The sequence below is a fragment of the Triticum aestivum genome, chromosome 6A, assembly GCF_018294505.1.
Source record: "Triticum aestivum cultivar Chinese Spring chromosome 6A, IWGSC CS RefSeq v2.1, whole genome shotgun sequence".
NCBI lineage: Eukaryota > Viridiplantae > Streptophyta > Magnoliopsida > Poales > Poaceae > Triticum > Triticum aestivum.
The window spans coordinates 76,624,275-76,637,347 of NC_057809.1; the positions used below are offsets into that span (position 1 = coordinate 76,624,275).

Consider the following 13,073-nt stretch of genomic DNA (forward strand, 5'->3'; position numbering starts at 1 on the left):
CAGAAACTGGCACTGGGCTCTGGGTTAATAGGTTAGTCCCAAAAGTAATATAAAAGTGTATAATAAAGCCCATAAACATCCAAAACAGATAATATAATAGCATGAAACAATCAAAAATTATAGATACGTTGGAGACGTATCAGCATCTCCAAGCTTAATTCCTGCTCGTCCTCGAGTAGGTAAATGATAAAAACAGAATTTTTGATGTGGAATGCTACCTAACATATTTATCAATGTAGTTCTCTTTATTGTGGCAAGAATATTCAGATCCATAAGATTCAAGACAAAAGTTTAATATTGACATAAAAACAATAATAATTCAAGCATACTAACAAAGCAATCATGTCTTCTCAAAATAACATGGCCAAAGAAAGCTATCCCTACAAAATCATATAGTCTGGCTATGCTCCATCTTCACCACACAATGTATTTAAATCATGCACAACCCCGATGACAAGCCAAGTAATTGTTTCATACTTTTGATGTTCTCAAACTTTTTCAATCTTCATGCAATATATGAGCGTGAGCCATGGATATAGCACTATATGTGGAATAGAAGGGTGGTTGTGGAAAAGACAAAAAGGGAGAAGATAGTCTCACATCAACTAGGCATATCAACGGGCTATGAAGATGCCCATTATTAGATATCAATGTGAGTGAGTAGGGATTGCCATGCAACGGATGCACTAGAGCTATAAGTGTATGAAAGCTCAACAAAAGAAACTAGTGGGTGTGCATCCAACTTGCTGGCTCACGAAGACCTAGGGCATTTTGAGGAAGCCCATCATTGGAATATACAAGCCAAGTTCTATAATGAAATATTCCCACTAGTATATGAAAGTAACGACATAGGATACTCTCTATCATGAAGATCATGGTGCTACTTTGAAGCACAAGTGTGGTAAAAGGATAGTAGCATTGCCCCTTCTCTCCTTTTCTCTCATTTTTTTGTTTTTGTTTTTTTGGGCCTTCTCTTTTTATGGCCTTTCTCTTTTTTTCGTCCGAAGTCTCATCCCGACTTGTGGGGGAATCATAGTCTCCATCATCCTTTCCTCACTGGGACAATGCTATAATAATGATGATCATCATACTTTTATTTACTTACAACTCAAGAATTACAACTCGATACTTAGAACAAGATATGGCTCTATATGAATGCCTCCGGCGGTGTACCGGGATGTGCAATGACTCATGAGTGACATGTATGAAAGAATTATGAAGGGTGGCTTTGCCACAAATACAATGTCAACTACATGATCATGCAAAGCAATATGACAATGATGGAACGTGTCATAGTAACAGAAACGGTGGAAAGCTGCATGGCAATATATCTCGGAATGGCTATGGAAATGCCATAATAGGTAGGTATGGTGGCTGTTTTTAGGAAGGTATATGGTGGCTTTATGATACCGACGAAAGTTGCGCGGTACTAGAGAGGCTAGCAATGGTGGAAGGGTGAGAGTGCGTATAATCCATGGACTCAACATTAGTCATAAAGAACTCACATACTTATTATAAAAATTTATTAGTTATTGAAACAAAGTACTACGTGCATGCTCCTAGAGGGATAGGTTGGTAGGAAAAGACCATCACTCATCCCCGACTGCCACTCATAAGGGAGACAAACAATAAATAAATCATGCTTTGACTTCGTCACATAACGGTTTACCATACATGCATGCTACGGGAATCACAGACTTCAACACAAGTATTTCTCAAATTCACAACTACTCAACAAGCATGACTCTAATATTACCATCCTCATATCTCAAAACAATCATCAAGTATCAAACTTCTCATAGTATTCAATGCACTCTATATGAAAGTTTTTATTATACCCATCTTGGATGCCCATCATATTAGAACTAAATTCATAACCAAAGCAAACTACCATGCTGTTCTAAAGACTCTCAAAATAATATAAGTGAAGCACGAGAGTTCATCTATTTCTATAAAAATAAAACCACCACCGTGCTCTAAAAAGATATAAGTGAAGCACTAGAGCAACAACAAACTACTCCGAAAGATATAAGTGAAGATCAATGAGTAGTCGAATAATTATGCAACTATATGAAGACTCTCTAACATTTAAGAATTTCAGATCTTAGTATTTTATTCAAGCAGCAAGCAAAACTAAATAAAATAAAATGACGCTCCAAGCAAAACACATATCATGTGGTAAATAAAAATATAGCTCCAAGTAAAGTTACCGATGAACGAAGACGAGAGAGGGGATGCCTTCCGGGGCATCCCCAAGCTTAGGCTTTTGGTTGTCCTTGAATATTACCTTGGGGTGACTTGGACATCCCCAAGCTTAGGCTCTTTCCACTCCTTATTCCATAATCCATCGAATCTTTACCCAAAACTTGAAAACTTCACAACACAAAACTTAACAGAAAACTCGTAAGCTCCGTTAGCGAAAGAAAACAAAACACCACTTCAAGGTACTGTAATGAACTCATTCTTTATTTATATTGGTGTTAAACCTACTGTATTCCAACTTCACTATAGTTTATAAACTCTTTTACTAGCCATAGATTCATTAAAATAAGCAAACAGCACACGAAAAACAGAATCTGTCAAAAAACAGAATAGTCTGTAGTAATCTGTAACTAACGCAAACTTATGGAACCCAAAAATTCTAAAATAAAATGATGGACGTGAGGAATTTATCTATTAATCATCTGCAAAAAGAATTAACTAAATATCACTCTCCAATAAAAAATGGCAGCAATTCTCGTGAGCGCTAAAGTTTCTGTTTTTACAGTAAGATCAACAAGACTTTCCCCAAGTCTTTCCAACGGTTCTACTTGGCACAAATACTAATTAAAACATAAAAACTCAATCATAACAGAGGCTAGATAATTTATTTATTACTAAACAGGAACAAAAAGCAAGGAACAAAAATAAAGTTGGGTTGCCTCCCAACAAGCTCTATCGTTTAACGCCCCTGGCTAGGCATGATGATTTCAACGATGCTCACATAAAAGATAAGAATTGTAACATAAAGAGAGCATCTTTAAGAATATTACTAGAACATTTAAGTCTAACCCACTTCCTATGCATAGGGATTTTGTGAGCAAACAACTTGTGGGAACAAGAATCAACTTGCATAGGAAAGCAAAACAAGCATAACTTCAAGATTTTAAGCATGTAGAGAGGAAACTTGATATTATTGCAATTCTTACAAGCATATGTTACTCCCTCATAATAATTTTCAGTAGCATCATGAATAATTCAACAATATAACCAGCACCTAAAGCATTCTTTTCATAATCTACAAGCATAGAAAATTTATTACTCTCCACATAAGCAAAATTCTTCTCATTCGGAATAGTAGTGGGAGCAAACTCAATAAAATAACTATCATGTGAGGCATAATCCAATTGAAAACTAAAATCATGATGACAAGTTTCATGGTTATTATTATATTTAATAGCATACAAGTCATCACAATAATCATCATAGATAGCAACTTTGTTCTCATAATCAATTGGAACCTCTTCCAAGATAGTGGAATCATTACTAAATAAAGTCATGACCTCTCCAAATCCACTTTCATAATTATCACAATAAGATTCAACATCCTCCAAAATAGTGGGATCACTAGTTCCTAAAGTTGACACTCTTCCAAACCCACTTTCATCAATATAATCATCATAAATAGGTGGCATGCTATCATCATAATAAAATTGCTCATCAAAACTTGGGGGACAAAAATATCATCTTCATAAAACATAGCTTCCCCAAGCTTGTGGCTTTGCATATCATTAGCATCATAGATAGTCAAGGAATTCGTACTAACAACATTGCAATCATGCTCATCATTCAAAGATTTAGTGCCAAACATTCTAATGCATTCTTCCTCTAGCACTTGAGCACAATTATCGAAATCCTTATTTTCATGATAGATATTAAAAAGACGAAGCATATGAGGTAACCTTAATTCCATTTTTTGTAGTTTTCTTTTATAAACTAAACTATTGCTAAAACAAGAAACAAAAAGATTCGATTACAAGATCTAAAGATATACCTTCAAGCGCTAACCTCCCCGGCAATGGCGCCAGAAAAGAGCTTGATGTCTACTACACAACCTTCTTCTTGTAGACGTTGTTGGGCCTCCAAGTGCAGAGGTTTATATGACAGTAGAAAATTTCCCTCAAGTGGATGACCTAAGATTTATCAATCCATAGGAGGCGTAGGATGAAGATGGTCTCTCTCAAGCAACCCTGCAACCAAATAACAAAGAGTCTCTTGTGTCCCCAACACACCCAATACAATGGTAAATTGTATAGGTGCACTAGTTCGGCTAAGAGATGGTGATACAAGTGGTATATGGATGGTAGATAAAGGTTTTTATAATCTGAAAATATAAAAACAGCAAGGTAACTAATGATAAAAGTGAGCGTAAACGGTATTCAATGCGTTGAAACAAGGCCTAGGGTTCATACTTTCACTAGTGCAAGTCCTCTCAAGAATAATAACATAATTGGATCACATAACTATCCCTCAACATGCAACAAAGAGTCACTCCAAAGTCACTAATAGCGGAGAACAAACGAAGATATTATGGTAGGGTACAAAACCACCTCAAAGTTATCCTTTTTGATCGATCTATTCAAGAGTCCGTAGTAAAATAACATGAAGCTATTCTTTCCGTTCAATCTATCATAGAGTTCGTACTAGAATAACACCTTAAGACACAAATCAACCAAAACCCTAATGTCACCTAGATACTCCAATGTCAATTATATGATGTGCATCACATAATCTCAGATTCATCTATTCAAACCAACACAAAGTACTTCAAAGAGTGCCCCAAAGATTCTACCGAAGAGTCAAGACAAAAACGTGTGCCAACCCCTATGCATAGGTTCATGGGCAGAACCCGCAAGTTGATCACCAAAACATACATCAAGTGGATCAATAAAATATCCCATTGTCACCACGGGTATCCCATGCAAGACATACATCAAGTGTTCTCAAATCCTTAAAGACTCAATCCGATAAGATAACTTCAAAGGGAAAACTCAATCCATTACAAGAGAGTAGAGGGGGAGAAACATCATAAGATCCAACTATAATAGCAAAGCTCGCGATACATCAAGATCGTATCACCTCAAGAACATGAGAGAGAGAGAGAGAGAGAGAGAGATCAAACACATAGCTACTGGCACATACCCTCAGCCCCGAGGGTGAACTACTCCCTCCTCGTCATGGAGAGCGTCGGGATGATGAAGATGGCCACCGGTGAGGGTTCCCCCCTCCGGCAGGGTGCCAGAACGGGTCTAGATTGGTTTTCGGTGGCTACGGAGGCTTCTGGCGGCGGAACTCCCGATCTATTCTGCTCTTCGAAGTTTTTAGGGTATATGGGTATATATGGGAGGAAGAAGTACGTCGGTGGACCTCCGGACTGTCCACGAGGAAGGGGGCGCGCCCAGGGGGGTGGGCGCGCCCCCACCCTCGTGGGCAGCCCGGGACTCTCCTGGTCCATCTCCGATACTCCGTGGGCTTCTTCTGGTCCAAAAATAAGTTCCCTAAAGTTTCAGGTCAATTGGACTCCGTTTGATTTTCCTTTTCTGCGATACTCTAAAACAAGAAAAAAAACAAAAACTGGCACTGGGCTCTGGGTTAATAGGTTAGTCCCAAAAATAATATAAAAGTGTATAATAAAACCCATAAACATCCAAAACAGATAATATAATAGCATGGAACAATAAAAAAATATGGATACGTTGGAGAGGTATCAGGATGCTCCGACGTGCAACTACACCGACAACGAGCATAACTACAACATGGGGTACCACCTTGTCTGATGGTATCTATCCTCAGTGGACCGCATTTATCAAGACCATGTCCGATCCCCATGGTGACAAATAACGTCACTTTACAACAATGGAAGAAGCAGCCAAGAAGAATATGTAGAGAGCATTCGGAGTGCTCCATGCTCGTTGGAGTATTGTTTGTGAAGCTACAGTGATGTGAGAATCAGATACATTGTGGGAACTGATGACGTTTTGTGTCATCTTGCACAACACGATTGCCGAGGATGAGGGTGAAGGGGCAAGCCAAACACATGATTTTGAGAATTCCGAAGTAAATGTCCTCCTCCCAAAACAAGATCTCAAGCATGTTGTGAAATTTCTAGAAACGCATCAGAATCTTCGGGATCAAAAAGTGCACATGCAACTATTCAATGATCTTGTGGAGCATATGTGGATCCACAATGAAAACCAAGGAATATAATGACTGTGCACTTGGAACAATTTTTAGGTTTGAACCATGTATTTTTTGCTATGAACAAATGTTGTTTGTGTGTGATATTCATGTGTATGATCGACGTGCATGTGTTTACATTTGAGGATTTGAAAATGAAAGACGTGAATGCAGTGGAGGACATTCGAGGGGTCGTCCGGTGCTGTCCGGGGTCACATTTGGAGGGGGTGGGATGAGGGTCCGTGGACGTTTAATGAGGCGGGTTTGCCTATGCTTTCACAAGATCCACCTTTATTATGTCCCAGCACGACGTGGAAAAATTTCTACTTCCATCTTTGCAATTTTAATTCCTTTTCTGCAGGAGGTTATATGTTTGCATGTTAATTAACATGTTATTTAAAAACCCACTCGCAAACAAAAACCTTGGACATGCTTTTCTCCTGTTTTTCCATGCGAACATGCCATTCCTTGCGTTTCTCCCCACTTTAACCATTCGACTTACAAGTCAATACCAACTCAAACAGAGCAGCTAAAATCAAAATTTCTAAACAGAAAAGCAAGCATATCGGACACAACAGTGTCAGATAACGTGTTCATGGGAGTGGACGGCGGCCCCACCCAACCCCAATCAGCCGAGCTGACCCGACCCGAGCCAAGTGGCCACCCAGCATCCTCCCACCACCATCCCATCCGCCTTTATTTAATATAAACAAAACCGGATAAGATCACGCATCCATCGATAACCCCAACGGGTTAACGAGCCGCAGCAAACAAGCAAGCGGACAAACGCCCCCGACCCCGCCCCCCCTCTCGCTCCTGCCGTCGCCCTCACCACCGTGATCCGATCATACACGCGCGCGCCCTCGTCGTCCGCGCTTCCCTTCCCTTCCCGCGAGCAGGCCGAGGTACGTACGCACGGCAGCGCGAAGCTCCACCGCTCGCTCGACCGGCCCCCTCCGCGCGGCCGCTCGCCGGCGGCCGGCGGGGTGGAACGGCTCCTTTCTCGCCGCTGCTCCGCGCTCTCCTCGCTTGCCCTTCGAATCGGCGCTCTGCCTGCGCTCTGTTGATTAATTGTTTTTTTTATTGGGTTGGTGTCGCAGGTAAGGGGGGAGAATAGGAGGAGGGAGGCTAGGGCAGGAGGCGGCATGTCCGGGGGAGAGGAAGGCGAGCGGCGCAAGGTGTCGCGCGAGGACATACAGCTCGTGAGCCCCCGCCCCCCATGACCCCTCCCGGCCCTCGGTTTCCCTCTTCGCATGATTTTGTCCACTCGCTGAACTGAATCCGAACAGCCTCTGTTTTTTTTTTCTCATTTTTTTCTTCCGGAAAAGGTCTACTATTAGGTTGTGCGGTGCTTGCAGGCCGGGGTGATTAGAACTGCTTGCCGTTGCAGTTTTATTTCTTTCTTCTTGTCCGTGTGTTTGATTCTGATTACTGTTGGCCCTTGAGAATGGAAGGGGGTGGCTGTGTTGAAGCAAAGGTACAGGTGGGGGTAATAAATGGTAAAGGAAGCATGGAGGGGGGAATATGTGGCCCCCATTGTAGTCAACTAATAAACTGAAATGCAGACTAGGAAATTTCTTAACATGAATTACGATATCTAGTTGGTCGTCACCTACAGTTAGTCAGGTTAGTGCGTTATTATATTCTTCTTCCGAAGTCCTAATCATAGTTCATTAATGGGACGCATGCGATTTTCTTCAGAATTCGAAATTCATTGCACAGGATTGTGCTACTAACAGGGTTCTGTTTCCCTCCAAAGACATTTAAGTTTGTTGCAAGATGCTAACACTTCAAGACCCTAGTAGTTCGCACTGACTACACACTCTCGTCTTTCCATTTTATTTTATTTTTTGATTTTGATAAAATGTGTTCGATGTCATTTCCTACCTTGTGGTTGGCTATTTAATTACTGCCATTTTCACAGACCTATATCTGCCTTGTTATGTGTCTCCTATGTGTCTGAGTCTGTTTATCACATTGTATGCAGAGTCAATTGCGGTTACTGTATATGGCACTGTATGTGTTTGTTTGACATAAAGTTGTGACTGGAGTTTCTTTGCATCTATTTAAGATTCTTTGTTAGTTCTTTTGTGCATGCATATTTCCTTGAAGCAATGAGTTTTCATGCGGAAACTACTTTACAGGTCCAGAATCTCATCGAACGTTGTCTTCAGCTTTACATGAACCAGAAAGAAGTGGTTGAAACTCTATCTTTCCAGGCGAAAATAGAACCCAGCTTTACTGAGCTCGGTAATACTCGTGAACTCAGAAATTCGCTACTTCTTATGTTGCACTTTTGCTTGATTTCGTTGAGTGAGGTATCACAACTGGCAACACTTAATAGTTAGATCCCATGGACTCCTTTTTTTCCCCAACTTTTTACATAGCATACATGGTGCTTAGGATTGAAAGCACAGTTTTGTATTGTATTTGAATGCTGCATGTATATATTATGTAGTCCTAGCTTTATTGGCATGATGGTGTCAGCTTGTTAGTCTTTTTCCTTGTTTTGACTACCTTGTCACAGAATGAAAACATTACCAGCTCTATGTTTTTGTTAATACGATTGCAGAATGCAATGCCTTCATGATCTTTGCAGTTTCCCCATCCTTGAATAAAGTATAGCAACTTGAGCAAAATGTGCATTTTCTATAAAGTAGAAAAAAATTCACACCTTGACTCCATGAGGCTCTCTGATACCTAAAATTAATGACAGAGCCACGTAGGAGGCTTTCATGTGTCAAAGTAAATTCCATGCTGCGCGTTGAATCTAAACGGCCTTATCTTTTGAATTTAATGCCATTTCATTACAATTTAACATGATGAATGAATCCCGGCAATTAGCTTATGATGAAAGGAATATTTGTCTTTATCAGAATTTTGGAGAACATAGTGATTCTTTTCTGACATTGAGAACATAATGATTCTATTTTTGTTCATAAACAATTGAATCTTCATTTGGTGTCTTTACTGGTACATGTATGGATGATTTGGCCCTCTCTTTCTCATCCTTATTTCCTCCAGTCTGGCAGAAACTTGAAGAAGAGAACCCTGAGTTTTTTAAGGCATATTATGTGAGGTTGATGCTTAAGAATCAAATAAATGTGTTCAACAAGCTCCTTGCGCATCAGTGTCGTCTTATGAATAAAGATCCTTCTGGAGCACTTTCAATTACCCCTACTGCTCCTAATGGCTCTGACTCGAGCACATGTAAGTTTTTTTCCCGAGTAGCTTTTATACAGCTAAGTTAACTGGGAGTCCACTTGCTATCTCCTAAAATTTTCCAGTGGCAGTGCAGTTAGATTAATATATTTAATATGTTGCCCATACAGAGCCAATGCAAACTCATTTTGTATAATTGTATGGTAGTTATCTCATCTCCAGTGATAGTTTGATAAAGATTCCTTTTATTCATTCATTACAGATCAAGATCACTATTTCTGGTTTTCGCAAGTCTTGATTCTTGATTTATGCATTAGTAGCTTGCTTTTAATTTTAGCTACGTCACAACCCTATTTTATTATGCTCTAAATCAGTCTTTTTCTTACTTCCTCAGTGAACCAAAATACATGTTTTTTACAAGACACTACTAGCACTGCAATTCCAGATAGCTTCCTACACAATGGAAATTCTAGTGGTGTAATAAATGGCGCTCCTGCTACTGACCAGTTTATCTATGGTGGTAAAGTTGTCCATGGTCTTCCTAGTGGTATGGATGCTTCAGTTAGTCTACTATCAGCGCATAATTCGACTGGTGGACAGTTTAATGGAGACAATGGCACAACAATAAAGGCAGAGTCTAGCTTTTCGAGCAATCCAGAGTTTGCATTCTGCAACGAGAACACTTACCTAGAGCCTTGCCAATCAATTGGAGATGCCTCCGGTGGGTCCTTTAGTAGCTCTGAACTGAATGGGCAACCACTTGGTGATACAATTCTTGACATGGATACATCATCATATGGTTTCTTGAGCCAGATTCCTCGCAATTTCAGTTTCTCAGATTTAACAGAGGATTTCAGTCATAGTACAGGTACTTCTGATTGACATTTCTGATATTTATTCTCTCTGTTTGCTTTCTTAAGTCCTGCTGTTACAATACTGTTATTATGTATTTGTGATACCTTTTTCTTTGGGTTCTCTGCAGAAATATTAGAAAATTATGGCAGATCCCCTTTCATCCCTTCTGAGACGAACAACTTCTCAGAGTCTACTGCTGGAGGACATACAGGTTAAACATCCTCCTTCGGTCCACATTCCTCGTTTTCATGCTCACCCACCCTAAATAAGGCAACAAGATAAACGAGTATTCGCTCTGAATTACAGCACTATGCATTGATGCAATGTTAGATCTAGCTAATGGTTCTCTTGCTATTGTCAGAAATAGGAAATATACGGCTAGATTCCATATCTGAGGGTGTTAGTTATGAAGATTTTGGAAGTGATTAATCAGCTTTTGATCATACTGCCTGAGGTAATTTCGTGACCAGAAATAGGTTTTAACAGCTGTTAGGTAAATTCACGAATAGATATATTTTCTTTTTTTCATGTAATTTCCTGGTCTTCGTGTGGATTTGATTGGCTGGGGACATGGCATAAATGGTTAACCTACAACTGACCTTGTCTCCCATGTCTAAGCTGAAATCTGTACTGGCACATTCAATGGATATCTTCCTCAGTAGAGAGAGGGTTGAAGTTATTGCCATTAGAATTAATCTGTGTAGAGAGAATAGAGCGGAAGGGGAGCCTTGGCGCAGTGGTAAAGCTGCTGCCTTGTGACCATGAGGTCATGGGTTCAAGTCCTGGAAACAGCCTCTTACAGAAATGTAGGGAAAGGCTGCGTACAATAGACCCAAAGTGGTCGGACCCTTCCCTGGACCCTGCGCAAGCGGGAGCTACATGCACCAGGTTGCCCTTTTTAGAGAGAATAGAGCGAGTATAGCTCAAGACGATTGTAGCTGAATGTGAGTTCACTACACCATCAGTCGTTACGCGGATGATATGACCTTTATATTAGGACTGTGAAAAAAATAGCACATGACCTTTATATTAAAACTGTGAAAACCGGATGATATGACTAGTATCAAGAGTAAATGGCATGCTGTTAACTTGTAAGATTGCCATGGTTGAGTAACTTAAGATGGTACAAGGAAACTATTTCTTAATTGGGGACACATGGATATCATCTTTTGAGGACATGGTAGTGGTGTGTGGTGTGTGGCAATGCTCTCGCCAGAGGTGAATCCGTTGTTTGAACTTATATATTTTTTCATAGCCCAGCTGGCTAGCGAAGTTGACCAAGATCTTCACTGTTCTAACATATTTCGTCCTCCATTTATGTGTGCAGTTTGAGCAGTGATGCGCCATTTGTACAGTGTCCTTTGGGCAGGCAAACCTCTATAATCATTTGCACTGAACACAGCTAATTTGCGGAAACTGTTCATCGTTGGACTTGCGGTTCTGTGCTGTAGTAGAAGGGGATGCAAGAAGCCTATGTTCGCGTATCCTTGCTGATGGTATTGTAGAAGCCTTCTGTAACTGTTTCAGTTACTTGAGATAGCATTAGGTTTGGTTGGAGCCCCTCCGTATGGTGGTTGAGTTATCATCTGTGAGAATCTTGTATAAAGATTGTTCTTAACTGACGCACTTGTTCCACTTCCATTCGAACTGAAGATCATTAGTGACCTCCTTTTATGGTTGGTAAGTTTTATTTTCATGATTTTGCTATCCGATCGACGAGCTGCTGTTATGAAAATTGCGATATGTCTTTAGGTAGTATTACACTACTGGTCTATATTTCCCCTCTTTTTTCTTGAATACAAGAACGAGCATATCATATACTCCCCCGTCCCAAAATAAGTGACTCAACTTTGTACTAGCTTTGTACTAAAACTAGTACAAAGTTAGTACAAAGCTAGTACAAAGTTGAGTCAGTTATTTTAAGACGGAAGGAGTACTAAAAAAGAGAGCGGGGAAGAAAACCCCTTCACCTTGTTGTGTTGCAGTTTACATGCAACACAACCCACCTCCACCATGATTAGGGCTCGTTTGGTTGTCCGGAATCCCTCAGCCCAGGGAAAGCCCATGACGCATTTGGTCGCTTGCCTGCCACGGGTTTTCCTCCCCTATCTGCATCGTTTCCACGGGAAAATAGTCCACACCTCTAGGGGCCGGGAAGAAATCCCTCGAGGCAATGGCAGCGGCACAACACTTGCTGATCCCCTTTGCTAGTGACCGAGAGCAGCGGATCCACCTTCCTCAAGCGATGATTCCCAAAGCGATGCAAGTTCCTCTGCCCTCCACGACGGCGACGACCCAGTGATTGTCCTTTTCTTGCCCTCGAGGCCCTGCTTCAAAGGTCTCCAATGGACAGCGACGACCCAACGGTGGTCCTCTTCCTCATTCGAGCAGGTTAGCCCTCTCCCCCATCCCCACTACCCACGTCGTCATGTTTCTCTAGTTCATGTCCTGTGGCTCCAGATGCACGAACATGAGCACCATCTCTTCCTCTTCTCCCGCAGAAAATATCTCCCTTTGCCCTTTGTGCCCAAACAACGACGGGGGTGTTTTCCCCTGGTGGCTCGGGGATCCCAAGTGAATAAGGAACCCCTCCCCCCCAATGGGGTCTACTGCCCAAGGTTTACCATCCCCAACAACCAAATGGGCCCTTCGAGTAACTATACCCTCTCTCATTTATCCACCTTGACAATGAGCCAAAGTAGTCCAACTCTCCCTTCAATATGCCTCCTTGCCTCCATGACCTTTCATCTCTCAATTGTGGTGGCAACTTTAAGTTGTAACAGTGTGGCTCCGTCAAACACTATGGCATTTCGATACTTCCACTGGGTCCAAAAAGGGTG

At 41.0% G+C, this 13,073-nt stretch overlaps 1 protein-coding gene across 2 annotated transcripts; it reads left to right on the forward strand.

Annotated features, from left to right (window-relative positions):
* The first annotated feature begins 6,947 nt into the window (after positions 1-6,947).
* On the forward strand, positions 6,948-11,929 carry LOC123132144 (uncharacterized). Of its 2 annotated transcripts, XM_044551902.1 has the most exons (8): positions 6,949-7,121; positions 7,317-7,418; positions 8,361-8,466; positions 9,241-9,426; positions 9,773-10,246; positions 10,361-10,444; positions 10,595-10,687; positions 11,561-11,929. In XM_044551902.1, exons 2-7 carry the CDS (start codon positions 7,362-7,364, stop codon positions 10,660-10,662), a joined length of 975 nt encoding a protein of 324 aa, XP_044407837.1. In that variant the 5' UTR covers positions 6,949-7,121; positions 7,317-7,361; the 3' UTR covers positions 10,663-10,687; positions 11,561-11,929. The 2 variants fall into 2 exon arrangements, with proteins under 2 accessions (XP_044407838.1, XP_044407837.1); XM_044551903.1 differs by lacking the exon at positions 10,595-10,687 and having other exon boundaries at positions 6,948-7,121.
* The last annotated feature ends 1,144 nt before the right edge of the window (positions 11,930-13,073 follow it).

Bases quoted from the DNA above. Each gene is read 5' to 3' on its own strand.
- LOC123132144 (XM_044551902.1), top strand. From the start codon at position 7,362: ATGTCCGGGGGAGAGGAAGGCGAGCGGCGCAAGGTGTCGCGCGAGGAC. The intron at 7,419-8,360 runs GTGAGCCCCCGC...ACTACTTTACAG, and splicing joins CGCGCGAGGACATACAGCTC to GTCCAGAATCTCATCGAACG. The intron at 10,445-10,594 runs GTTAAACATCCT...TGCTATTGTCAG, and splicing joins TACTGCTGGAGGACATACAG to AAATAGGAAATATACGGCTA.